General features: G+C 43.5%; 1 protein-coding gene and 1 long non-coding RNA gene across 2 annotated transcripts; both read left to right on the forward strand.

Moving 5' to 3' along the window:
- The first annotated feature begins 1731 nt into the window (after positions 1-1731).
- LOC106587646 (tripartite motif-containing protein 16) lies at positions 1732-9376 on the forward strand. Its single transcript, XM_082968295.1, has 6 exons — positions 1732-2367; positions 2789-2884; positions 6907-7140; positions 7321-7480; positions 7606-7665; positions 7902-9376. The coding sequence occupies exons 1-6, from the start codon at positions 1786-1788 to the stop codon at positions 8411-8413; spliced, it is 1644 nt and encodes a 547-aa protein (XP_082824421.1). The 5' UTR covers positions 1732-1785; the 3' UTR covers positions 8414-9376.
- Positions 9377-17606: 8230 nt separating this feature from the next.
- LOC145863061 (uncharacterized) lies at positions 17607-22798 on the forward strand. Its single transcript, XR_014382392.1, has 2 exons — positions 17607-17967; positions 22601-22798. It is a non-coding gene; the product is annotated as an uncharacterized LOC145863061 (long non-coding RNA).
- The last annotated feature ends 3189 nt before the right edge of the window (positions 22799-25987 follow it).

Genomic DNA, 25987 nt, shown 5'->3' on the forward strand with positions numbered 1-25987 from the left:
TAGTTTTAATTGGTATGGTGTCCAAATACATTTCAGTTATAGTTTTGATTGGTATGGTGGCCAAAGACAATTCAGTTATAGTTTTAATTGGTATGGTGGCCAAAGACATTTCAGCTTTAATTTTGACTTAAAGAGAAACTTCAGGATTTTGGCAATGAAGCCCTTTATCTACTGACCCAGAGTCAGATGAAGCCCTTTATCTACTGACTTAGTCAGATGAACTTGTGGAAAACATTTGTGGTGACAGAAATTAACTGAGGTACAAGGTAATTAAGTAAGATGACATATAGTTAGTCTTCAAGGTACTAAACTGAGTGATTGTGTGAAGAAGATACAATGAAGAAAACATTGTGCCTGTAAATCTGAATTAGAACAGCGTGTCGTACAAGTTCCTCTTTCTGGTCCTCTGTCTAAACCAAATGTTGTAGGCAGAGTGCCAAAAGAGCTTCTGGGTAGGGGCAGCATCCTGTTGTTGAGATAGAAGTCACGATAACAGCTCAGCATTAGGGTTGACCACTGAGATGTGTCAGTTCTCAGAAACATGTTCCTAGAACTCAAACCACACCCTGACCACACCGAGAGTTTCACCTAATAGCTGAGCAGCATGATTCAGCTTAACCCCTGAAATGAGCCTTTTGCAAACTGCTTGTGTAAGATGGTGACACTTGAATCTCATGTAAAAGAGTGTCTATATAAGAGAGCTGTTGTTCCTGAATCATTGGTCTCTCTACCATGCACCCTGAGTGATGGTTGACCTCATGTCTCCACATCTTAATACAGCTGTTGTTGAAAGATTCTTCAGTCTCTCCCCTTTCTGGTTAGAATTTCTACAACACATTTTTATGTCTCTGCGTGCAGTTTTTAAGAGATCGCCAGTGATTATGCTCTGATGAGAGCTAGGTATTTTATTTAGTATTTTGAAATCCTTTTGAAAGTGATTTGTAAAAAATGTTTTAAAATAAAACTCCATGACATTTTCCTGTTTAAACCAGTCCTTTACCTCCAGTGTCCTGGTCCTGAAAACACCCTACAGACAAGAGTATTCTACTACCAGGGATGGGCAGAAATTACTACATACAAATACAAAATTCAGATACAAAATACCATAAAGATCAATGTATCAAATTAAACTACTAAATACTTGCATTTTGTAATGTATATAATTACATGTAATGTATTTATTTTTATATACAAAATATATTTGGAAGTGTCCGGCCCGAACAGCAACAAGATTCTCAGTAACGGTTACAAAACCTTTTTTCTTGCTTATTGACAGTGATACTGTATGTTGTTATCTACCTTAGTTGAGCAAGTCACTCTGGAGAAGATAAATTACTAAAATATGAATGTATATGTGATAATTAACAAACCAAATAAACTGCAAAGCACACTGGATATTATTATTGGTCTTGTTTCGGGACAGAGCTCATTAGAATAATACTCAACATGCTTTGCATATTATTAATTTCACATTTACATTTTAATCATTTAGCAGACGCTCTTATCCAGAGAGACTTTCAATTAGTGCAGTCATCATAAGACAGCTAGGTGACAAAACAATATATTATTAACGTATCAAGTACATTTTCCCTCAACAAAGTATTTATCAACATACTTCCTTATCAAAGAAAGTCATACCTCCTTATCAAAGAAACCACACCCCCTCTACATACAGATTACACAGTCCAGTAGAAAGCCACTCCCTGTCCTCTGGTGTAGAGTTACATGAAACAGAAAGTCATCTTTCACACTGCCATTGCTTAACCTACAGGAGAGAGCACCACAATGGCAGAGAATCAGGAACTGTTCTGTTGCTCCATCTGTCTGGATCTACTGAAGGATCCGGTGACTACTGCCTGTGGACACAGTTACTGTATGGGCTGCATTAAAGAAAGCTGGGATCAGGATGTTCTGAAAGGTGTCTACAGCTGTCCTCAGTGCAGAGAGACATTTATCCCAAGACCTGTTCTGAAGAGAAACACCGTTCTGGCTGAAGTGGTGGAGAAACTGAAGAAGACAGGACTCCAGGCTGCTCCCCCTCCTGCTCTGTGCTATGCTGGACCTGGAGATGTGGCGTGTGATTTCTGCACTGGGACCAGAAAGCAGAAAGCCCTCATGTCCTGTCTGGCATGTCTGGCCTCTTACTGTGAGACTCACCTCCAATCTCACCATGAATCTCCTGCTTTGAAGAAGCACAAGCTGGTCAAAGCCACCGCACAACTACAGGAGAAGATCTGCTCTCATCATGACAAACTGCTGGAGGTTTACTGTCGTACCGATCAGCAGTGTATCTGTTATCTGTGTACAATGGATGAACATAAAGGCCATCATACAGTGTCAGCTGCAGCAGAGAGGACTGAGAAACAGGTAAGACCAGAACAACTTGTTGGTAACTGTCTGATAAACAAAGAATTAAAGATACAGTAGGAACTACATCTGTTGAATATGAGATCATTCAAATGAAATGGATCCACAAATATGAACACAAACCTTGAGTGTATAGATATGTTAACCCATATTCTCCAAATGTATCACCATTTTTAAAGTCAAACACTATTATCATTCTGAATGGCCTTTTATGAGTCCAATGTTCAGTCCCAAACCCTTGAAACATCTAGGCCTACCATAAAAACTATAATCATTCACATAGCAACATAATATAATATTGTAAAGGGACTTCCTCAGGATTGTAGACCTTCCTCTCTATGGGTCCTATGTCACATTACTATACCATTGATCTACTGGACAAATCAAGCTTGATAGCTCATTGAAGAGTGATTCTCCACAGAGGCAGCTGGGGATGAGTCAGCAGAAGGTCCAGCAGAGATTCCAGGAGAGAGAGAAGGAGCTGAAGAATCTCCAAAAAGCTGTGAAGTCATTCAAGGTGAGTATTGTTGACCAGAGGAGATATCAATTCACTTCTCTCCTCCAGTCAGAGATAGAGAGAGATAGAGGGGCCCCTATCCAATACCACTGACCCCACTTTTGGGAACAGGCTGTCTTGACCCCTTTCAGAGAATTGACTGCTTAATGTAACCGACGGGATATGAACCCAGGTCTGCCGTGGGATAAACGAACATCTTGACCATTACATCAAGAGGACATTCCCTATTGGGCCGACACTTATTTAGAAGTCGCAGGCGTGTTAACCTCTCTTGGGTATGTGGGACGAAATCGTCCCACCTACTCAACAGCCAGTGGAATCCCGTGGCGCGATATTCAAATACCTTAGAAATGCTATTACTTCAATTTCTCAAACATATGACTATTTTACACCATTTTAAAGACAAGACTCTCGTTAATCTAACCACACTGTCCGATTTCAAAAAGGCTTTACAACGAAAGCAAAACATTAGATTATGTCAGCAGAGTACCCAGCCAGAAATAATCAGACACCCATTTTTCAAGCTAGCATATAATGTCACAAAAACCCAGAAGACAGCTAAATGCAGCACTAACCTTTGATGATCTTCATCAGATGACACTCCTAGGACATTATGTTATACAATACATGCATGTTTTGTTCAATCAAGTTCATATTTATATCAAAAACCAGCTTTTTACATTAGCATGTGACGTTCAGAACTAGCATACCCACCGCAAACTTCCGGTGAATTTACTAAATTACTCACGATAAACGTGCACAAAAAAACATAACAATTATTTTAAGAATTATAGATACAGAACCCCTTTATGCAATCGCTATGTCAGAATTTAAAATAGCTTTTCGGCAAAAGCACATTTTGCAATATTCTGAGTAGATAGCTCGCCATCACGGGCTAGCTATTTTGACACCCACCAAGTTTGGCCCTCACCAAACTCAGATTTACTATAAGAAAAATTGGATTACCTTTGCTGTTCTTCGTTAGAATGCACTCCCAGGACTTCTACTTCAATAACAAATGTTGGTTTGGTTCAAAATAATCCATAGTTATGTTCAAATATCCTCTGTTTTGTTCGTGCATTCAAGACACTATCCGAAGGGTGACGAAGGGTGACGAAGGGTGACGCGCACGACGCGTTTCGTGACCAAAAATATCTAAATATTCCATTACCGTACTTCGAAGCATGTCAACCGCTGTTTAAAATCAATTTTTATGCGATTTTTCTCGTAAAAAAGCGACAATATTCAGACCGGGAAACCCTGTTTTCATTCAAAGACTAAAAATCTAAAATGGACTCTTCTTGTGCACGCGCGCCCCAGTCTCATTGTTCTCTGATCGACCGCTATCCAAATGCGCTACTGTTTTTCAGCCATGGCCTGCAAAGTCATCATTCAACGTTCTGCCGCCTTCTGAGAGCCTATGGGAGCCGTAGGAAGTGTCACGTTACAGCAGAGATCCTCAGTTTTCAATAAAGAGAGTGTAGAAGGCCAAGAAATGGTCAGAGAGGGCACTTCCTGTAAGGAATCTTCTCAGGTTTTTGCCTGCCATATGAGTTCTGTTATACTCACAGACACCATTCAAACAGTTTTAGAAACTTTAGGGTGTTTTCTATCCAAATCAAACAATTATATGCACATTCTAGTTTCTGGGCAGTAGTAATAACCAGATTAAATCGAGTACGTTTTTTATCCGGCCGTGCAAATACTGCCCCCTACCCTAGAGAGGTTAACCTCATCACATAACCATGAGTAACCATGACTGACTCATGTCCCCTATACATTAACATGGAGCTCTCTCTCTCAATTCAATTCAAAGATCATTATTGACATGGGAAACATATCTTTACTATGCCAAAGCAAGTGAAGTAGATAATAAACAATCATGAATGAACAGTAAACATTACACAACATCTATTTTCAAAAGAACAGAGACATTTCAAATGTTATAATTCAAGTGCAAACAGAGAGAACCGTGCACCAGACTGAGTTCTGGAGGTGAAATGGAAATGAATGAGGGAGAGTTAAGTGAGGTAGAAGGTGTGGAGAAGAGCTCAGAACCAGAGAAGTATTTGGTCATATGAGATTTGACTTCAGAAGACTTCCAGGATGTGTTGAGTGGTGGTGTCCCGTCCTCCCAGGTCGTTGGCATGGTGCAGGAGCAGATAGGGTGAAAGTAGTGGAATGGGGTAGTGGGTTTTTAATGAGTGTAGGGTTAGTTGGCATGGTGCAGGAGCAGATAGGGTCAAAGTAGTGGAATGGGTTAGTGGGTTTTTAATGAGTGTAGGGTTAGTTGGCATGGTGCAGTAGCAGATAGGGTCAAAGTAGTGGAATGGGGTAGTGGGTTTTTAATGAGTGTAGGGTTAGTTGGCATGGTGCAGGAGCAGATAGGGTCAAAGTAGTGGAATGGGGTAGTGGGTTTTTAATGAGTGTAGGGTTAGTTGGAAGGGTGTTGATTTATTTGAAAAAATATGAAATGTTCCTTTTCCCATTTTGTATCACAAAGTAAAATAGATTTATATTGTTGTCCAGTTGGGGGCAGTAATACAACATATTGGATGAAAACCGCCGATAAACTACAAAGAAGAAGAAACGTTATATTTTGTCTATTTACAGTGTTGTAACGATGTCTCTCTCTCTCATTCCATCACTTTCACAGTAGTTGCTTGTGTGGGTCTCTGGTTATTAATGGGGTGCTGACAGACAATCGTTGATGGATATTTATAGAGCTCTGATCAGGACGACAATTGATTACGGGTGTATAGTTTATGGAACAGCAGCAAAGACTTAAGCTGGACAGAATCCAGTATATAGCTTTAAGGATATGTATTGGTGCATTTAAATCAACATCTGTATGTGTCTTACTAGTGGAGGCAGGTGAGATGCCTTTGGGTATACGGCGTAATAAATTGTCATTATCTTATTGGGTTGCAAGGCTGTGAGGTTGAGCATCCCACTGCTACTGTTCTAGATGACTGTTGGGAATATACTAGTAGACAAGGCAGTGGTTTTGGTTGGACAGTTGTAGGTATCAATGTTATTATGGAGAAATGAGAGAATGGGGGTAGTAGTGAGATTCTGCTGGGTCCCAGCACATTCAGGTGTGGAAGGGAATGAAATTGTAGACCAGTTATCTAAAAGAGCTTTAAAACCAGATATAATATATATTAATGTTCCACTGGGTAGAGGTGAGGACAAATGTAAGATCAGAGACATTTTGATAGATGTGTGGCAGAAGAGATGGGACTCTGAGCACAAGGGACGGCATTTATATGTCCTCTAAAGATCGGTGGACCAAGGTTCAAAGGTCAGATTAGGAAGGAAGAGGTGGTGTTTACTCGATTGCGCTTAGGACATTGTACATTGAACTGGTCCTTACATCTGGTTGGCAGCATGTGAATGGTTCGTGTCTGGAGGGTATTGTCAATGAAACGGTGGAGCATGTGTTGTTATATTGTTGTAAGGATGTTGAAGAGAGGGAAAGATTGAAGTGTAGGGTCATTGAGGTTGGATGGGGTTGGGGGGGTTGGAAGGGATGTGGGGGATGGGGGAGGGTCTATTAGAAGTTAGTAGGGCTCTTTTTTATTTTCTCAGAAGTACTGAGTTAGGTAGGAGGATTTAGAAATGTGCTGCCATCTATTGGAATTATCAGTACTGAATAAAGTGTATATCCTTACTAAAGTAGTAATTACTCAGAATTGCAAAATATAAAGTTTTATAGTTCATCTTATAACTAACAGCTGGGTCTAGCTCTGCTCTGGGGCAGGCTACTGGAGGGGGTACCAGGAGGGAGGAGAGTAGAGCAGGGCCAAGCGGTGTTCTGTACCTGCCTGTCCAGGAGGGGGTACAAGGCCTGGTGGACCTGGAGAGCAGGGTGGCAGCGTTCTGACTCAATGAGGTGCAGAGGCTACTGTACCTACTGTCTCTCTCTCTCTCTCTCTCTCTGTCGGTCTCTGTCTCTCTCCCGCTCTCTCTCTGTCTCTGTCTCTCTCTCTCTCTCTCTCTCTCTCTCTCTCTCTTAACAGCGCTCTGCACAGGCAGCAGTGGAGGACAGTGATCAGATCTTTACTGAGCTGATCTGCTCCATTGAGAGAAGGAGCTCTGAGGTGAAGGAGCTGATCAGAGCCCAAGAGAAGGCTCAAGTGAGTCAAGCTGAAGGACTCCTGGAGCAACTGAAGCAGGAGATAGCTGAGCTGAGGAAGAGAAGCACTGAGCTGGAGCAGCTCTCACACACAGAGGATCACATCCAATTCCTCCATGTAACTAAACTGCCTTGTTACATGTGATATGAAATTAACTTAATGTGAAACTATTCGTCTCAATCATTATGTTGTCCTGTCTGTCTCTCTGTCCTTGTCTCTCCCTCTCTCTGTCCGTCCCTCTCTCTCTCTGTCCGTCCCTCTCTCTCTCTCTCTCTCTCTCTCTCTCTCTCTCTCCAGAGTTATCAGTCTCTCTCCAGTATCAGTGTATCTTCAGACTTACCCAGCATCGTTGTCCGTCCTCTTCAGTACTTTGGAGATGTGAGTAAGACTCTGTCTGAACTGAGAGAGAAACTAGAAGACTTCCTTAAAGGAGAATGGACCAAGATCTCAACTACAGGTGTGTTGAAAACAATAAGAACATCAACTTTAGACCATTGAAAGTTCCCTACTAGTCATATACATGTGGAATATGGTATGATGATAACATTACCTCTCTCTGTCAATGTGTTTGTGTGTCTGTAGTGAATATAGTGGATGTTGTACTGCCTCCAAAGCCCAAGACCAGAGAACAGTTGTTACAATGTGAGTCTCTTTATTATGAAGTAACTAACAGTCTCTTTTTACTGACACTCCTAACAATCCCTCTAGAAATATATAGCAATAGTAGATCTAATCAAAGACTGGGTATCTATCTGACTCCTCATATTTCTCTGATTTGATCTCTGCTGTGCTCTAATCAAAGACAGGGTAGATACAGTATCTGACTTAAATTATTGTTCTGACTCCCCTCATTGGTCTCTGCTCTGCTCTTCTCCCAGATTCCTGTCAACTCACACTGGACCCAAACACAGCATGCACATACCTCTCTCTGTCTGAAGGGAACAGAAAGGTGACCTATACAGACCAAGTCCAACCATATCCTGACCATTCAGACAGATTCACCAACTACTGGCAGGTTATGTGTAGAGAGGGTCTGTCTGGACGCTGTTACTGGGAGGTGGAGTGGAGTGGGGAGTGGGTTTATACAGCAGTCTCATATAAAGACATCAGCAGAACAGGGTCAGATGGTGGATTTGGATACAATAACAAGTCTTGGAGTTTACTGTACTATAGAGGTGGTTATTGTTTCAGACACAATAACGTTGAGACTGAAGTATCAGGCCCTCAGTCCTCCAGAGTAGGAGTGTACCTGGATCACATGGCAGGTACTCTGTCCTTCTACAGTGTCTCTGACACAATGACCCTCCTCCACAGAGTCCAGACCACATTCACTCAGCCCCTCTATCCTGGGGTTTGGCTTACTGGTACTGTTGAGCTGGTTAAACTGTAGTAGGGTCCACATAGATACTAGTCATGCTGGTGTAGTCTATAGCTGAGCTGGTTAAACTGTAGTAGGGTCCACATAGATACTAGTCATGCTGGTGTAGTCTATAGCTGAGCTGGTTAAACTGTAGTAGGGTCCACATAGATATAGTCATGCTGGTGTAGTCTATAGCTGAGCTGGTTAAACTGTAGTAGGGTCCACATAGATACTAGTCATGCTGGTGGTGATGGTCCCCAGATGTGATGATTCATTCTACTCTGTTTTATCTACAATGATTTAACTGATTTGATCTTCAGAAGATGTTATGAATTAAAATTCAATGTATTCATATCTATTTAAATACAATGTTTTAATCGTGTACATTTCCATGAATCATGATGTATGGTGTTGATGTATATTGGTTGTCATTCAGAACCATTGATATGTTTTCTCAGTTGGTTCTCTGTCTCTATGTAATTCTCCTCAGTATCATTGATCAGCTTGTAGGCTCGGCCCTAATTGATGTGTTCTCTGTCACCTGGAGCTGCATGGAAAATGGTCCAGGAACAAAAGGACAATTCAGGACTAGTCAGCCCACTACAAGCTGGAATCACTTACTTTCTACTAAAGTATATGGTCTGGTTTCCCAGACACCGATGAATCCTAGTCCTGGACTAAAAACATGTTCAATGTAGATGTCCAGGATACCGGCCCTAAATGTGTCATCTTTCATCCTCCCATACTGCTCAGTCCAGCAACATTAAACCTGTCCAGCAGGTGGTGCTATTGACCAAACAATAAAACCAGCAGATATCTTGACTTGCCACTCAGTATATCAGTCATGTTCAGAATAGTACTTTTAATATCATTGGACATCGATGGTCTTTTTAATCCACTATCCAGAGTCAGGAACAGATGAAGTTAGGTCTGCTACTGTTCAGTGATTAAATATGATTTATGGTGATGGGAAATAAAAAATACAACACTAAACTTCATCTAGTAATAGTTTTCCTTTGTTATTTATTCAAGGTGTGTCTTTAACTTGTAAATGGATTGTGTGGAGGTGAGCTAGTGGTGTGGCTGAATATTCCAGTTGTGTTTAGGCATCTTCATGTCTGACATCCCCCAGTTCTGTTCAGACCCATTGAACTGGGTTACATTCTAAATGGTGACTTGTATTGATAGTCCATACTGGACCTAACTGTGGTTAACCAGACTGGAGGGGTTCTGATCAAATATTCCCTCATCTCCACAACTTTATCTCTCTCTCTCTCTCTCTCTCTCTCTCTCTCTCTCTCTCTCTCTCTCTCTCTCTCTCTCTCTGTCTCTCTCTCTCTTGCTCTCTCTGTCTATCTATCTCTATATTTATAAAAAAAGCAGGCAACCTCAATGTGGTTTCATTCCTGTAGTTATCCTCTATGGTCTAGGGCATGGGTGTCAAACTCTGGCAATTGGTAATTATATTTGGCCCGCGAGACAATACCAAATTACTACTAGAGCTGGCCCGCCAGTATTATACAGCGCATTCACCGCTAATACTACGAATCCCATAATGCTCTGCTGTTGTTTTCGCGCGCCAATCAGGACAGGACCCAGAAACGCCCTCTCCTCTGTGACAGTAGTCATAGCAACATAGACGCTACAACTGTCAGCGCGCTATCCCTTCCCAAAAATGGCGAAAAGAAAGGCAGAAAACAGGAGCTTTCTGGACAAGTGGGAGGCAGAATATCTGTTTACATATGTAAAAGACAAACCTGATTGTCTTGTTTGTGGAGTCAACTTGGCTGTAAGTAAGGAGTACAACATTAGACGACACTATGAAACGAAACACCATGACAAATACAAGGACCTGGACATGACTCAAAGGAGCCAGAAAGTAGAGGAGATGAAAAGAAGTTTGGTTTCACAACAGAATATGTTCAAAAAAGCCACATCACAAAGTGAGGCTGCTGTAAAGGCTAGTTATATAGTGGCAGCAGAGATCGCAAAATCAGCCCGGCCCTTTAATGAGGGAGAGTTCGTGAAAAAGTGCATGATGAAAGTTTGTGACCTCGTATGCCCAGAGAAAAAGCAAGCATTTTCAAACGTGAGCCTGAGCAGGAACACAGTAGCTGATCGCACATGTGATCTTGCCACCAGTCTGTATGACCAGCTGATGGAAAAGGGAAAAGATTTCGTTGCGTTGTCCCTCGCTGTGGATGAGAGCTGCGACGCATCTGATACTGCTCAGCTGTCAGTCTTCATCCGTGGAGTATTATCATTTTATTTGTAAAATTATTAGCCAGTGGAAAAAGTTTATTTTGGTATTTAAATCAGAAGGCTGTAAATAGAAAAGAGGCATAGGATTTTTATTTAAATTTTATTTATTTAATAAATGAATGCCATTGATGTGTTTTTTCATTTGAAATTCGATTTTGCATGTCTCCACTATTAAATTATATATTGTATGGTAATAAGCGATGCTTGTTCCATATTCAATGTTAAAGCAAAACTTGTTTGGGTCCATATTAAAAGGTTCATTTGTTCAATGTTGGCCCGCGACTTTGTTCAGGTTTTACATTTTGGCCCACTGGGTATTTGAGTTTGACACCCCTGCTCTAGGGGATAACAGGGCTCAACAGCCAGTGTAATCCCGTGGCGCGATATTCAAATACATTAGAAATGCTATTACTTCAATTTCTCAAACATATGACTATTTTACACCATTTTAAAGACAAGACTCTCGTTAATCTAACCACACTGTCCGATTTCAAAAAGGCTTTACAACGAAAGCAAAACGTTAGATTATGTCAGCAGAGTACCCAGCCAGAAATAATCAGACACCCATTTTTCAAGCTAGCATATAATGTCACATAAACCCAAACCACAGCTAAATGCAGCACTAACCTTTGATGATCTTCATCAGATGACAATCCTAGGACATTATGTTATACAATACATGCATGTTTTGTTCAATCAAGTTCATATTTATATCAAAAACCAGCTTTTTACATTAGCATGTGACTAGCATGTGACTAGCATTCCCACCGAACACTTCCGGTGAATTTACTAAATTACTCACGATAAACGTTCACAAACAAACATAATTATTTTAAGAATTATAGATACAGAACTCCTTTATGCAATCGCGGTGTCTGATTTTAAAATAGCTTTTCGGTGTAAGCATATTTTGCAATATTCTGAGTAGATAGCCCGGCCATCACAGGCCAGCTATTTTGACACCCACCAAGTTTGGTACTCACCAAACTCAGATTTACTCTAAGAAAAATTGGATTACCTTTGCTGTTCTTCGTCAGAATGCACTCCCAGGACTTCTACTTCAATAACAAATATTGGTTTGGTTCCAAATAATCCATAGTTATATCCAAATAGCGGCGTTTTGTTTGTGCGTTCAAGACACTATCCGAAAGGGTAAAGAAGGGTGACGCGCCCGGCACGTTTTGTGACAAGAAATTTCGAAATATTCCATTACCGTACTTCGAAGCATGTCCAACGCTGTTTAAAATCCATTTTTATGCCATTTTTCTCGTAAAAAAGCGATAATATTCCGAGCGGGAATGTCCATTTAGCTAAACAGAGGAAAGTAAACAAAGCTTTCGGTCGACGCGGGCACGAGCCTGAGTCTCACAGTACTGTAACCTGCCACTACCCAAACACGCTACTTTGTTTCAGCCAGAGCCTGCAAAGCCACGATTCAACTTTTTGCCGCCTTCTGAGACCCTATGGCAGCCGTAGGAAGTGTCACGGGACAGCTAAGATCCTCACTCTTCAATAAACAGAGACAAGAAGAACGACACCTTGTCAGACAGGCCACTTCCTGCATGAAATCTTCTCAGGTTTTTGCATGCCATATGAGTTCTGTTATACTCACAGACACCATTCAAACAGTTTTAGAAACTTTAGGGTGTTTTCTATCCAAAGCCAATACTTATATGCATATTCTAGTTACTGGGCAGGAGTAGTAACCAGATTAAATCGGGTACGTTTTTTATCCAGCCGTGTCAATACTGCCCCCTATCCCCAACAGGTTAAGAGGGCTGGCTCCCAGGTGCCTGCCTCTCTGGACTACTTGCACACTGCCTTGGTTGAGGACACTCTCGGGAGGATGTACATGATATGCAGAGGTAACACACACAGAAATGTAGTCAGAGACCCGAAAGGAACATTCACCAAGGAAGGATATCCCATCTTTGTGGCAGGAGTCCCTGGGTCCGAAGAAGTTGCGGACATAACAGGGCCCTTCGTTAAAGACAGGAGAGTCAAGTTGGAGTATGAAAACAGTTGCTCGGTCTACTGTCACGTAGCTAAGGAGACCTACGTGGCTCCCAGTCACAACCTAGACGACAAGGGTGCTCTGTCTTCGATTTACGTAAAGGTCAGGGGGCTGTCGGCCTTCAAAAGTATGCGCTCCCCTTGTGATTCTGCCGTGACGGACACCTTCATATCCTGCGTGATGAGGGGAGACTGTGTCAAACTGGAGACTGACATGGTATCCTGCTTTTCAACCTCTCCCTGGCACCAGCTCAAGGCCGGAGATGTAATCTTATACCTGGAGAGGGAACCGATCCTGGACGATGTCGGGCAGTGGTTAGACTTACATCGAGCTAGCTCCTTCCTCACCTCTTACAGAGTGGACGATGTTATAACCTTGAAGCTGGACTCTGGGTTCTCTGCTGTCTCTACGACACTGGTCCACGTACAGGGCTACGGGTCTGCGTCGAGCGACACCATCACAGTGAGAACACTGTACAAGGACTGGAAATACTGCATGAACCACATGTTCTCGCGCAAGGAAGCCATCCTCAGAGACCTGTTAGCGTGCAAAGCATCGCAACTCATCTCGTCCAAGATGGCAGCCGGGTTATTTCCTTGGAGCAGTCTCATCAAATCAGCAAAGAACAAGCACTTTAGTCAACAAACGCTGGATCGCTTGAAGGTAGCCAACTCCAGTGTTAAAACGACCTACCTAGAAACGGTGAAGACGTGACTACAGCACATTACAGGACTCTCTGTCAAGCCAGTCGAATGCCCCGAGTATCACAAGTGTAACCCTTGCGAAGCAGCCTTCTACAGATACCCCTTGAACCTCCAGGCTAACACAGGGTGTATCACGGCCATGTTCGGTGGATCGCTCATATGCGAGGCCAAGCGTTCTGACACAAGCAAGGTGTCTGACGGTGATAATGAACATGGCTCCACTCACGTTAGAGATGCCAACACGGAGGATCATCACAACCAGGTCCCCCTAACCCAAATCGATTCCTCGTCTTACACAGAGATCATTTCACACCCCTACCAGCCTTTCAACAAATGTTTCGCCAAATCCAGGGTGCTCATAGCTCACTATGCAGACTGTACCTTGGTGAACCGATCTGGAAAGCTTTTAGCTCACTGCATTATAGACTACTGCTTACCCCGCTACATGTACAGTTCTGCCCTTGGCTCCCACAGCCTGGACGATTGCAAAGAGCACTTGCTCACCTCAATCACCTCAGTCAGACAGAGGTTGAAGAGGGCAACCATGGCTTTCAACTCGGTTATGAACAACTGCCCCGAAAACATGATACCCGTCTGCGGTACTAGTGAGTTGGAGCACCTAAGGATAAACAGGGAAATGGTGGTGCGTCTGCCCGGTGAGAAACTCGAGGTCTGCAGCAATGTAATCACCAAGGACATATCCCTACAGCCCAGCGATGTCTACAGGAACCTAAGTGCCTCACTTGGGAAAAGGCTCACGGAAGCCATACCGGAAGGCATACTGTCCCTTGTCGACAACGACTCTTGCTCTGCCGCCTCCATCTTGCTTTCATTGCCGATTGTCATGTTGCGAGACGCTGGGATCACATACTCTACTACCGGTAGGATTTCCATAGTGAGAAGCGAGCTGTGCGAGAGGACTCTAGTTGACCTGGCAGGCCTTCTGTATCAGACTGTACTCATGTTGCAGATACAGACCCCTGACGCTTTCAGCTCTGGGCCCGTTATGTACCCAGAATCTGTTCTTTGCATCATGCCGTACTGTTGCGCCGACACAAAAGTCATGAGAACCTGGATCGAGACATTTAGAGAGAAAAAGTGGATCGCCCCTGTCCGGGCTAAGCTCGGAAAGAGGAGCCGTCCTCTCTCTGACTGCAGCAGGGTGGTTACATATCATTGCACGGGTTGTAAAAACTTCTACAAGGACCTGTTCACCAACAATATCCCCGGTCACAGGCTTATCCAGCGTGTCTACGTGAAGACAAGAAGAGACGGATAGGACGGTGTGTCAATGAAAGACGGTGGCTCTCGTGATCCTTACCCGGCCTGGCATTGCTCATCGCTCTCCTCAACGGTGACACTATTCAACATTTGCCTGAACGTAGACTGAGACAAAAATTACCGTATATACCATTTCGTATACATGCATCGAGCACAGACCGGTGATAGTTTACCTTTAGCATCCCAAGCATGGATAAAGATGTCTTTCAGTCAGAAGGAGTATGTGTTCACCCACACAATGAACAAGGTCAGTGAAGCACATCAGCCTACCATGTTCAAGATTGACTTGCAAGGGCTCATACCCTTTGGAGACTGCAGCACTCTGTTCATCATTGACAACATGACAGTTACCGCATACAAGCAAGGCACCTTCGACAAAATACCAGCCAAGTTCACTGTCCTCAATGACAACAAGACAAGGGTCCTGACTAACGATCCATCTAAACTTTCATCCCAGTGGAACGTTGACATTAACGGTGGCTCCTGTATCAAGATAGCTGGCACAGACACAGTTCCTTTCAATCGAACCCTATCTGTGTATGATGACGACAACAGGCAGGCTCTCATCAATGTCTTAGCCTTCATGATGTCAAACAGTCTCTGGGCATCAGACAGCGCAAAAGGAGCTTTAGACATTCTAGTTGCTTCTGCCCGAGGGGAGTTTCAATTCACATGCGGCCTGTGTTCAACAATAGGTCTTGCCAGGGTTATCATGGGACCCAGTGGAATATCATCCTTTTCTTTTCCCCAGTGTGCAGACAGTTACGTCTGCATACCTTCTCATCACCTCAGCACTGACAAGGACTATGATGCTCTCAGAAATGTCCTAGCTCTTTTGCGATCTGCCTGCCTTGACGACCTTGGGATTCTCCACAGAGTCACTCAGGAGATGGCAATGGCAAGCCCGCGAGCCTTCCAAGACCTCGACTGTACATCTTTCCCTCCTAGACACATGTATGGTGGTGAAATACGTCACTGCACTGTACCAGACCATGAGTGAGTACGCCGACAACATTGCCATTATAGACGAAAATAGGCCTCACGTCAAAGTCTTGATCCAGAGCCCCTCTGATAACATAGGTGAAATCACTGGACATCTCTCAATCACCATACTCTATGGAACAACACTCTGGGACATATACACAAAACTCATCCATGGGCTGAGGCTTTCGGAGGGGTGTGAGGAAGAAGACATTGACAGTATTGCTACTGTCACACAGTTAAGCACCGAGGTGTTGATCAGGAGAACCCAGTTGAAGTTTATGTTGATTAACCATATGTCTTTAAAGGATTGGTATAACGTTTACTATGGTTCGACATGTGTATAGGTTAACAGCAATTGTGTGATATGTACAGGTGGACTATGTTATACAGTAATGTTTCACAAATATATTGAATAAAGGCACAAGACACATCTCCCTGACTGATCATTCATTTGGTTTATTCATGTGAAGACAAACTCAATGCTAGCTGGAATGGCATTATACAATAATTATACAATAGCTTACACAGAGTATGTTATGAAAAGAGTTCACTATTCATATCTATAGCCTTGTGCTGAGCACATCGGACCCTCTTGTGTCCTTCGATCATAGTCTATCCTTGTCATTGTCTCCACTCACTTTAAGGGGAAGGTCGTGGCACAAAAAGTACATTCTTAGCCCTTGTCATGTAGTCCATCAACTCTCGTATATTGGAGAAGTGTAGATTGGCCCCACATCGAAACCCAGACCTGTCGAACATCACTTTGTATCCCTTTCCTTTCCCTGTTACAATGTCAAAGAGGTACCCAGAACGGTGTTCATCCATGTAACATATTGCTGCAGCAGGATTGCTTTTTTCCATTTGCATACTTTTTAGGTTGTTTAACAAGGCAGTGTGCTCACATTACCCTGAGGACCTTCCATTTGGTGACTGCCCAAAAGACAGTCCCCACCATGCACTCCTTAGTGACTGTATCATGGTATGCATCTCTTCCACTACACGTATGCAAGGGAACTCACTTTGACCACCAGGTATGGATCTCGGTCTAGCCATCAGGTACCCTCCTGGGTATTTTGCAATCATGTCCTCTATAATGTTTGCAGGTTGACTGTATTCCCATTTTAGGAAGTCGGTACATTTGTAACGACCTCCTATGACATATATGGCGAATGAGATAATAACATAATCATCTGTCTTCATCATACATGATACATCATACATGAACACACTCCTCCGGGCACCGCTCCACAGTTTTCCGATATGGCAAAAGCTCCAGCATTCACATCGGGTCTATTCAGGAAAGATGTCATTTGTTGCTCAGACACAGAACCCCACCAGTTGTCACCCAGTGACTCTACAAATGAAAGCCATGATCTATCCAATAGAGGCCAGTTTCCATATGTCACTTCCATTCCAGCCATTTCCAATAGACACTTGCTGTTCTTCCCCGTGCTGAGACAGGCTAAGTGTGTTCATATCCTAGGAACAGACCTTGCTATTTAACTGCTTTCCTGTGATAGTTGGTTGGGTAAACACCCGGGGGTTGGGTTTATCCAAGGCTTCCGGTGAATTTACTAAATTACTCACGATAAACGTTCACAAAAAATATAACAATTATTTTAAGAATTATAGATACAGAACTCCTTTATGCAATCGCGGTGTCAGATTTTAAAATAGCTTTTCGGCAAAAGCACATTTTGCAATATTCTGAGTAGATAGCTCGCTATCACGGGCTAGCTAATTTGACACCCACCAAGTTTGGCGTTCACTAAACTTAGAATTACTATAAGAAAAATTGGATTACCTTTGCTGTGCTTTGTCAGAATGCACTCCCAGGACTTCTATTTCAACCACAAATGTTGTTTTGGTTCAAAATAATCCATAGTTATGTTCAAATATCCTCTGTTTAGATAGGAGGATTTAGAAATGGTTTAAACCGTGATTGAACACACTCCAGCACAGTAGGTGGTGCCATGCACCTTAACGTTGGTTTGAGGACCGCCATTATATCATAGAAGAAGAAGGTGTTGTGTGAGGGTTTTGTGGTTCCTGAGGAGGGCTACTATTCTTTTTGCGTATTTTCCAAATGTATTTTGTAGTTGTTAAGGGTTTATATATTAGTTTCCACTGTTTATCGGTTAGAGTTGAGGGGGGAGTAGGGTAGTTTGTTTGGGAGGTGTGATGTCCTCAACCGAGTGGAGAAGAAACACTGTCTCTTCAGGTGCATTCTGGAGAATGGTGTGGAGGAATTATTGATCATGGTCGGTGAACAGGTGGGAGAGGAACATATACACTCTGTATCCAGAATGAACAAGGCGGTGGTTGTGGTAATGTAAAAGGTGAGTCTTGTTACCCGGCTAGTTACCAGTATGATTTATGTGAGGGGTGTTGGTGCTGATTTCGATAATATTAGTGGTGTCTAATCTGCCTCCATTTATTACGACCGAACAGATCCGTAAAGAGTTGGTTCGTTTTGGTCAATGTACAAGTTGTTTTCGTTTCGTGGCTCTCGGCTGGGTGTCTCTTTTCGTAGACGAGTGTTTGTTTCTCAACTAAATTCAAGGTTAAACAGGGGAGGGGTGGTACACAGGGTTTGTTTAAGGCAGACAAGCGTGACCAGCCAGCAGCGGGGGCTAGGACTAGGCTGGACACTACATTTTTAACCACATTTACTGATAAAACTCGTTCATTGCATCCGCCAAGGAGCCCAGTTATATAATATTACCATATGTCCCAGCTGTTTGGCGTAGTTTTGAAGTAAACGCGAAAAAGCGGGGCGTATTTTAGTTCATGTTTCACCCTCCAGCTCCTATTAGTTGTATTGAAAAAACAGGTCTTATTATAGGTCATGTTTCACCCTTCCAGCTCCTATTAGTTGTATTGAACACTGTCACAAGTACTGTACAGAAACTCTAACTGTACGTATAACCTATTTTAGCCTGAACCCTAATTCTAGGGTAGGGTGGCCTACAACTATTTTAGTAATAATATTATTTTAGTAAATACCATTTTAGTACTAAATAGCATTTATTATTTTTTAAATAAAACCTATGTAAGCATTTGCCTTTTATTAGTTATTTTATTATATTTATTATTGCAAGGCAGAACTCTTGATAAACAAGACTCATTTGTTTTATATGTTAAATGTGGTTTGAACTGGGTGACATAGTAACCTCTATGTGAAAGTCCAGCAATTGGCGTGGGACAGGTGGGGCAGGTTTGAGACTGATCTCTCGAATTAAATACACTTTATTTCTCAGCTGCCTCACCAATGTCTTTACGTGAATTAATAACTTTTAATTGGTAAATATTTCCAATAGATGGCAGCATAAGACCACGAAGCATCAGCTATAGGCTACAAGCAGCAATAAGATTGACATAAAATAGCATGCAACCAAAGACTACAGTGAGGGAAAAAAGAATTTGATCCCCTGCTGATTTTGTACGTTTGCCCACTGACAAAGAAATGATCCATCTATAATTTTAATGGTAGGTTTATTTGAATAGTGAGAGACAGAATAACAACAAAACAATCCAGAAAAACTCATGTCAAAAATGTTATAAATTAATTAGAATTTTAATGAGTGAATAAGTATTTGACCCCCTCTCAATCAGAAAGATTTCTGGCTCCCAGGTGTCTTTTATACAGGTAAAGAGCTGAGATTAGGAGCACACTCTTAAAGGGAGTGCTCCTAACCGCAGCTTGTTACCTGTAAAAATGACACCTGTCCACAGAAGCAATCAATCAATCACATTCCAAACTCTCCACCATGGCCAAGACCAAAGAGCTCTCCAAGGATGTCAGGGACAAGATTGTAGACCTACACAAGGCTGGAATGGGCTACAAGACCATCGCCAAGCAGCTTGCTGAGAAGGTGACAACAGTTGGTGCGATTATTCGCAAATGGAAGAAACACAAAAGAACTGTCAATCTCCCTCGGCCTGGGGCTCCATGCAAGATCACACCTCGTGGAGTTGCAATGATCATGAGAATGGTGAGGAATCAGCCCAGAACTACACGGGAGGATCTTGTCAATGATCTCAAGGCAGCTGGGACCATAGTCACCAAGAAAACAATTGGTAACACACTACGCCGTGAAGGACTGAAATCCTGCAGCGCCCGCAAGGTCCCCCTGCTCAATTTAGCACATATACATGCCGGTCTGAAGTTTGCCAATGAACATCTGAATGATTCAGAGGACAACTGCGTGAAAGTGTTGTGGTCAGATGAGACCAAAATTGAGCTCTTTGGCATCAACTCAACTCGCCGTGTTTGGAGGAGGAGGAATGCTGCCTATGACCCCAAGAACACCATCCCCACCATCAAACATGGAGGTGGAAACATTATGCTTTGGGGGTGTTTTTCTGCTAAGGGGACAGGACAACTTCACTGCATCAAAGGGACGATGGACGGTGCCATGTACCGACAAGTACTAAGTCATGTTTTGCAGAGGGGTCAAATACTTATTTCCCTCATTAAAATGCAAATCATTTTATAACATTTTTGACATGTGTTTTTCTGGATTTTTTTGTTGTTATTCTGTCTCTCACTGTTCAAATAAACCTGCCATTACAATTATAGACTGATCATTTCTTTGTCAGTGGGCAAACGTACAAAATCAGCAGGGGATCAAATACTTTTTTCCCTCACTGTATATGTCCCATGATTTTCTAAAATGGTCAATCATTACTTTAGTTAGCTATATACAGTATCTCTTGTTAGTCCTGTGTTGCTTTTGGGAGATCAAAACAATATTAACTATAGCAGGTATTGAACCCTGTTCAAATAACCACTAGTCAGATGTGCTGACCTCAACCCTAGTAAACATGCATTATAACATCATGTTAATATGTCATGTTGGGAGTAAACAGCCTCGGAATAGAAAAGACGATGCATCTTCCAGCCCGACAATAAATTACATCATGCAGCCCTCACGGTTAGTAAATGTACCTCAACATGCCCCTCTCTTGTGGGAGAAGGCAGAGTGCTCGCTGCTCGCAGACGGAACAAGCTTTTGGAGGGGCTTGTTGAGTTGGATACTTGTACTTGACCTGAACTAATCTGTACTGTCTTATGCTGCCATCTATTGGAATTATTTAGCATTATCAGCAGTACTGAATACAGTGGATATTCTTACTAAAGTAGTAATTACTCAGAATTGCAAAATATAAAGTGTTATAGTTCATTTTATCACTAACAACCATAAAATATCCATCTATAGCATAATAAAACTGACATAAACCAAAAACATCATACATTTAGTTAATTATATTAAAATGTATATATTTAAATGGGTGACATTATCTGCCAAAGTAAAACCCCCTTAACATATAAACACACACTGGACACAGACACTGAAAATGAGCTTTTTTAATATAAATCTGGTAGATCTCAAAAGAGCCTTTGCTTTGCTGAGCAGTTTTCAGGAGAGTCTGTCTGTGAATAATGAAAAGTTAATGCCACGCTTTTTATATTTTAAATGTAACCTTTATTTAACTAGGCAAGTCAGTTAAGAACAAATTCTTATTTACAATGATGGCCTACCAGGGAACAGTAGGTTAACTGCCTTGTTCAGGGGCAGAACGACATATTTTTACCTTGTCAGCTCGGGGATTCAATCCAGAAACCTTTCGGTAACTGGCCAAACACTCTAACCACTAGACTACCTGCTGCCCGGTCTAAAGCTCTTACCACTAGACTACCTGCTGCCCGGCCCAATGCTCTAACCACTAGGCTTCCTGCTGCCTGGCCAAACACTCTAACCACTAGGCTACCTGTTGCCCTTTCACAGAGGTCTAGTTCACGTTTACATGTGAGTAATTTAGCAGACACTCTTATCCAGAGCCACTAGGGTTAAGAGCCCAAATCTGCCTAAAAAAAAGCGATTTACAGATTTTTCACCTAGTCTGCTCGGGGATTGGAACCAGCCACCTTTCAGTTACTGCCCAACGTTCTTAACCACTAGATTACAAACCACTAAATGTTAAACACAAAGTCAAATGGTCGTAGATAAATGGTAAGCTGGTTAATTAAAAGACTGCTGTTATAACTTTCAGACTGCCATTGTTTTGGGGAAATAGGGACATGTCTATTTCTCCAATTATCTGTAATAGATGAATTTATTTTAATGGTTTAAAGTTCTACACCATTTTAATCAGGATAACCTATTATTTCTAATGATGTAAGTTTGAGTAGCTTAGTTATGGTTTTTCTGTTTATTTCACTAAATATCTCACAATGTGTAAATTTAGATGTTTTCATGTCGGACACCATTTTAAATCAGGAGAATCTCCTCTTTCTAATGACATAAGGTTGGGCAGCGTCCTCTGCTGTCATCGATCGCTAGACCAGAAATAGTCAGAAGTTGCCCGTTTTTTCCTACTTCCTGGTAACGCAGACATAAACACACTTGGCACAATCGAGGTGCGGGTGTTTACTTTCTACACCAGTTGTTATTTTTCAGTTTGGTCCTAAGAACAGGTTTTAGTGGTCAAATAAGAAGGTAGACATTTTTTGGTGCCATTTAGGGGAAATGGAATTCTAAGGATCATTCCAGTCAGAAGAGGCTCTGTGAAGGTTCGTTTCAATTCATTTGCTATGACCTCGCTAGTGTTCCAGCTCAGACAACGTTCTTTGGCCGTTTTGACTCGTTCTATTGTCCAGCCTACTAGGACTCAGGGGGCAGAGGCTGGGTCTAGCTCTGCTACGGGGCAGGCTACTGGAGGGGGTACCAGGAGGGAGGAGAGTAGAGCAGGGCCATGCGGTGTTCTGTACCTGCCTGTCCAGGAGGGGGGACAAGGCCTGGTGGACATGGAGAGCAGGGTGGCAGCGTTCTGACTCAATGAGGTGCAGAGGCTACTGTACCTACTGTCTCTCTCTCTGTCTCTCTCTCTCTCTCTCTCTCTGTCTCTCTCTCTGTCTCTCTGTCTCTCTCTCTCTCTGTCTCTCTGTCTCTCTCTCTCTCTTAACAGCGCTCTGCACAGGCAGCAGTGGAGGACAGTGATCAGATCTTTACTGAGCTGATCCGCTCTATTGAGAGAAGGAGCTCCGAGGTGAAGGAGCTGATCAGAGCCCAAGAGAAGGCTCAAGTGAGTCAAGCTGAAGGACTCCTGGAGCAACTGAAAAAGGAGATAGCTGAGCTGAGGAAGAGATGCACTGAGCTGGAGCAGCTCTCACACACAGAGGATCACATCCATTTCCTCCAGGTAACTAAACTGCCTTGTTACATGTGATATGAAATTAACTTAACGTGAAACTATTCATCTCAATCATTATGTTGTCCTCTCTCTCTCTCTCTCTCTCTCTCTCTCTCTCTCTCTCTCCCTGTCCGTCCCTCTCTCTCTCTGTCCGTCCCTCTCTCTCTGTCTCTCTCCCTGTCTCTGTCTCTCTCTCTGTCTCTCTCTCTCTGTCTCTCTCTCTGTCTCTCTCTCTCTCTGTCTCTCTCTCTGTATCTCTCTCTCTCTGTCTCTCTCTCTCCCTGTCTCTCTCTCTCTTTGTCCCTCTCTGTCTCTCTCTCTCTGTGTCTCTCTCTCTCTCTCTGTCCCTCTCTCTCTCTGTCTCTGTCTCTCTCTCTCTCCCTCTCTCTCTGTCCCTCTCTCTCTCTGTCTCTGTCTCTCTCTCTCTCCCTCTCTCTCTGTCCCTCTCTCTCTCTCTCTGTCCCTCTCTCTCTCTATCTCTCTCTGTCCCTCTCTCTCGCTCTGTCCCTCTCTCTCTCTCTCTCTCTCTCTCTCTCTCTCTCTCTCTCTCCCTCTCTCCCTCTTAATCTCTCTCTGTCCTTCTCCCTCTCTCTCTCTCTCTCTCTCTCTCTCTCTCTCTGTCCCTCTCTCTCTCTCTCTGCCCCTTTCTCTCTCTCTGTGTCTCTCTCTCTCTATCACTCTCCCTCTCTGTTTCTCTCTCTCTGCCCCTCTCTCTCTCTGTCCCTCTCTCTCTCTCTGTCCCTCTCCCTCTCTGTTTCTCTCTCTCTGTCTCTCTCTCTGCCCCTCTCGCTCTCTCTTTCCCCCTGTCTCTCTCTCTCTCTTTCTCTCTCCAGAGTTATCAGTCTCTCTCCAGTATCAGTGTATCTTCAGACTTACCCAGAATTGTTGTCCGTCCTCTTCAGTACTTTGGAGATGTGAGTAGCAGTGGTGAAGCAGTGTTTAACCTCTTGGGGCTATGTCGGACGCTAGCGTGCCACCCGTGGTGCACCCTATCAACAGCAGGTGCATTTCAAGAGCGGCAAATTTGAAACCAAATAAATGTCAAAATTCACATTTTTCAAACATACAACTATCTTACACTCTGAAAGATAAACATCTCCTTAATCAGCCCCTGTGTGTTTCAATGGCATAGGCTTAAAGGTAATTCAACACATCAGGTATCCACTTCCTGTCAGAAAATGTCTCAGGGTTTTGCCTGCCAAATGAGTTCTGTTATACTCACAGACACCATTCAAACAGTTTTAGAAACTTTAGGGTGTTTTCTATCCATATACAATAAGTATATGCATATTCTAGTTACTGGGTAGGATTAGTAACCAGATTAAATCGGGTACGTTTTTTTATCCAGCCGTGAAAATACTGCCCCCTAGCCCCAACAGGTTAAGGCAGGGGACGAGAAGCGCCCAGGATTTTGCCCTGGAATTTCGGACCTTGGCCCGCCGGAGCAGGCTGAAACGACAGGGCCCTCATCGACCACTATCGGTGCATCCTGCGTAAAGTCGTTCGACGTGAGCTGGCCTGCTGGGATGCCACCATCTCCTTTGACCAACTTGTGGATTTGTCCATCTGGTTGGATAACCTGCTGGTCACCCGCGGACGTCCAGAGGGGGCTCTGTCAGTGCCATCTTCCAGCACACCGGCTCCGGTGCCCATGGAGTTGGGAGGGCTGCTCGTAGGGAGACTGGAGGAGGAGCCATCACGTGCACCATCTGTGGACGCAGAGGGCACGCTGCCAGTCGGTGCCGTGTTGGTTCCTCTGGGAGTCGAGGCAACAGGCAGGGCACTCTGGCATCACCTCAGGTGAATTCGCACCACACTGATCCAGAGTCCTCTGTTGATCACATGGTTGTATCTGTCTGTTTCCCTGATTTTTTCCCAGCATTCCCAGCATAAGGCGCTCGTCGATTAAGGCGCAGCTGGGTATTTTATCGACAGAGCGTTAGCCCTTAGTTTAGGGATCCCCATTATTCCTGTAGTTAGACCTTACCCGGTTCACACTCTGGATAGTCAACCATTAGGGTCCAGGCTAATCAGGGAAGCCACCATCTCCCTGACCATGGAGACGCGGGGGGGTTACGAGGAGAGAATCAGTCTCTTTCTCATTGACTGTCCTGTGTTTCCCGTGGTACTAGGCCTTCCCTGGTTAGCTCTTCATAACCCCACTATTTCCTGGCAACAGAGGGCTCTCACGGTGTGGTCGCGAGAGTACTCGGGGAGGTGTGTAGGGGTTTCTGTTGGTGCTACCACGGTGCAAAGTCCAGACCAGGTCTCCACCGTGCACATCCCCCCAGAATATGCCGATTTGGCTCTCACCTTCTGTAAAAAGAAGGTGACTCAATTACCACCTCATCGACGGGGGGATTGTGCGATAAATCTCCTGGCAGACGCTGCGCTTCCCAGGAGTCACGTGTATCCCCTGTCGCAAGCGGAGACGGTGGCTTTGGGAGACATATGTTTCTGAATCTCTGCGTCAGGGGTACATTCGGTCCTCCACTTCACCCGCCTCCTCGAGTTTCTTTTTTGTGAAGAAGAAGGATGGAGGTCTACGCCCATGCATTGACTATAGAGGTCTCAATCAAATCACAGTGAGGTACAGTTACCCGCTACCTCTTATCACCACGGCAATTAAGTCAATGCATGGGGCGCGCTTCTTCACAAAACTGGATCTCAGGAGTGCGTATAACCTGGTCCGTATCCGGGAGGGAGACGAGTGGAAGAAAGCGTTCAGTACCACCTCAGGGCATTATGAGTACTTAGTCATGCCGTATGTGTTGATGAATGCTCCATCAGTTTTCCAATCCTTTGTTGATGAGATTTTCAGGGACCTGCACGGGCAGGGTGTAGTGGTGTATATAGATGACATGTTGATATGCTGCGCTACATGCGCCGAGCATGTGTCCTTGGTACGCAGGGTACTTGGACGACTGTTGGAGCATGACCTGTACGTCAAGGCTGAGAAATGCCCGTTCTTTTAGCAAGCCGTCTCCTTCCTAGGGTATCGCATTTCCACATCAGGGGTGGAGATGGAGAGTGACCGCATTGCAGCCGTGCGTAATTGGCCGACTCCCACCACGGTAAAGGAGGTGCAGCAATTTTTAGGGTTTGACAATTACTACCGGAGATTTATCCGGGGTTTTGGCCAGGTGGCTGCTCCCATACCTC

Source organism: Salmo salar, chromosome 23, assembly GCF_965601325.2.
Source record: "Salmo salar chromosome 23, fSalSal1, whole genome shotgun sequence".
Lineage (NCBI taxonomy): Eukaryota > Metazoa > Chordata > Actinopteri > Salmoniformes > Salmonidae > Salmo > Salmo salar.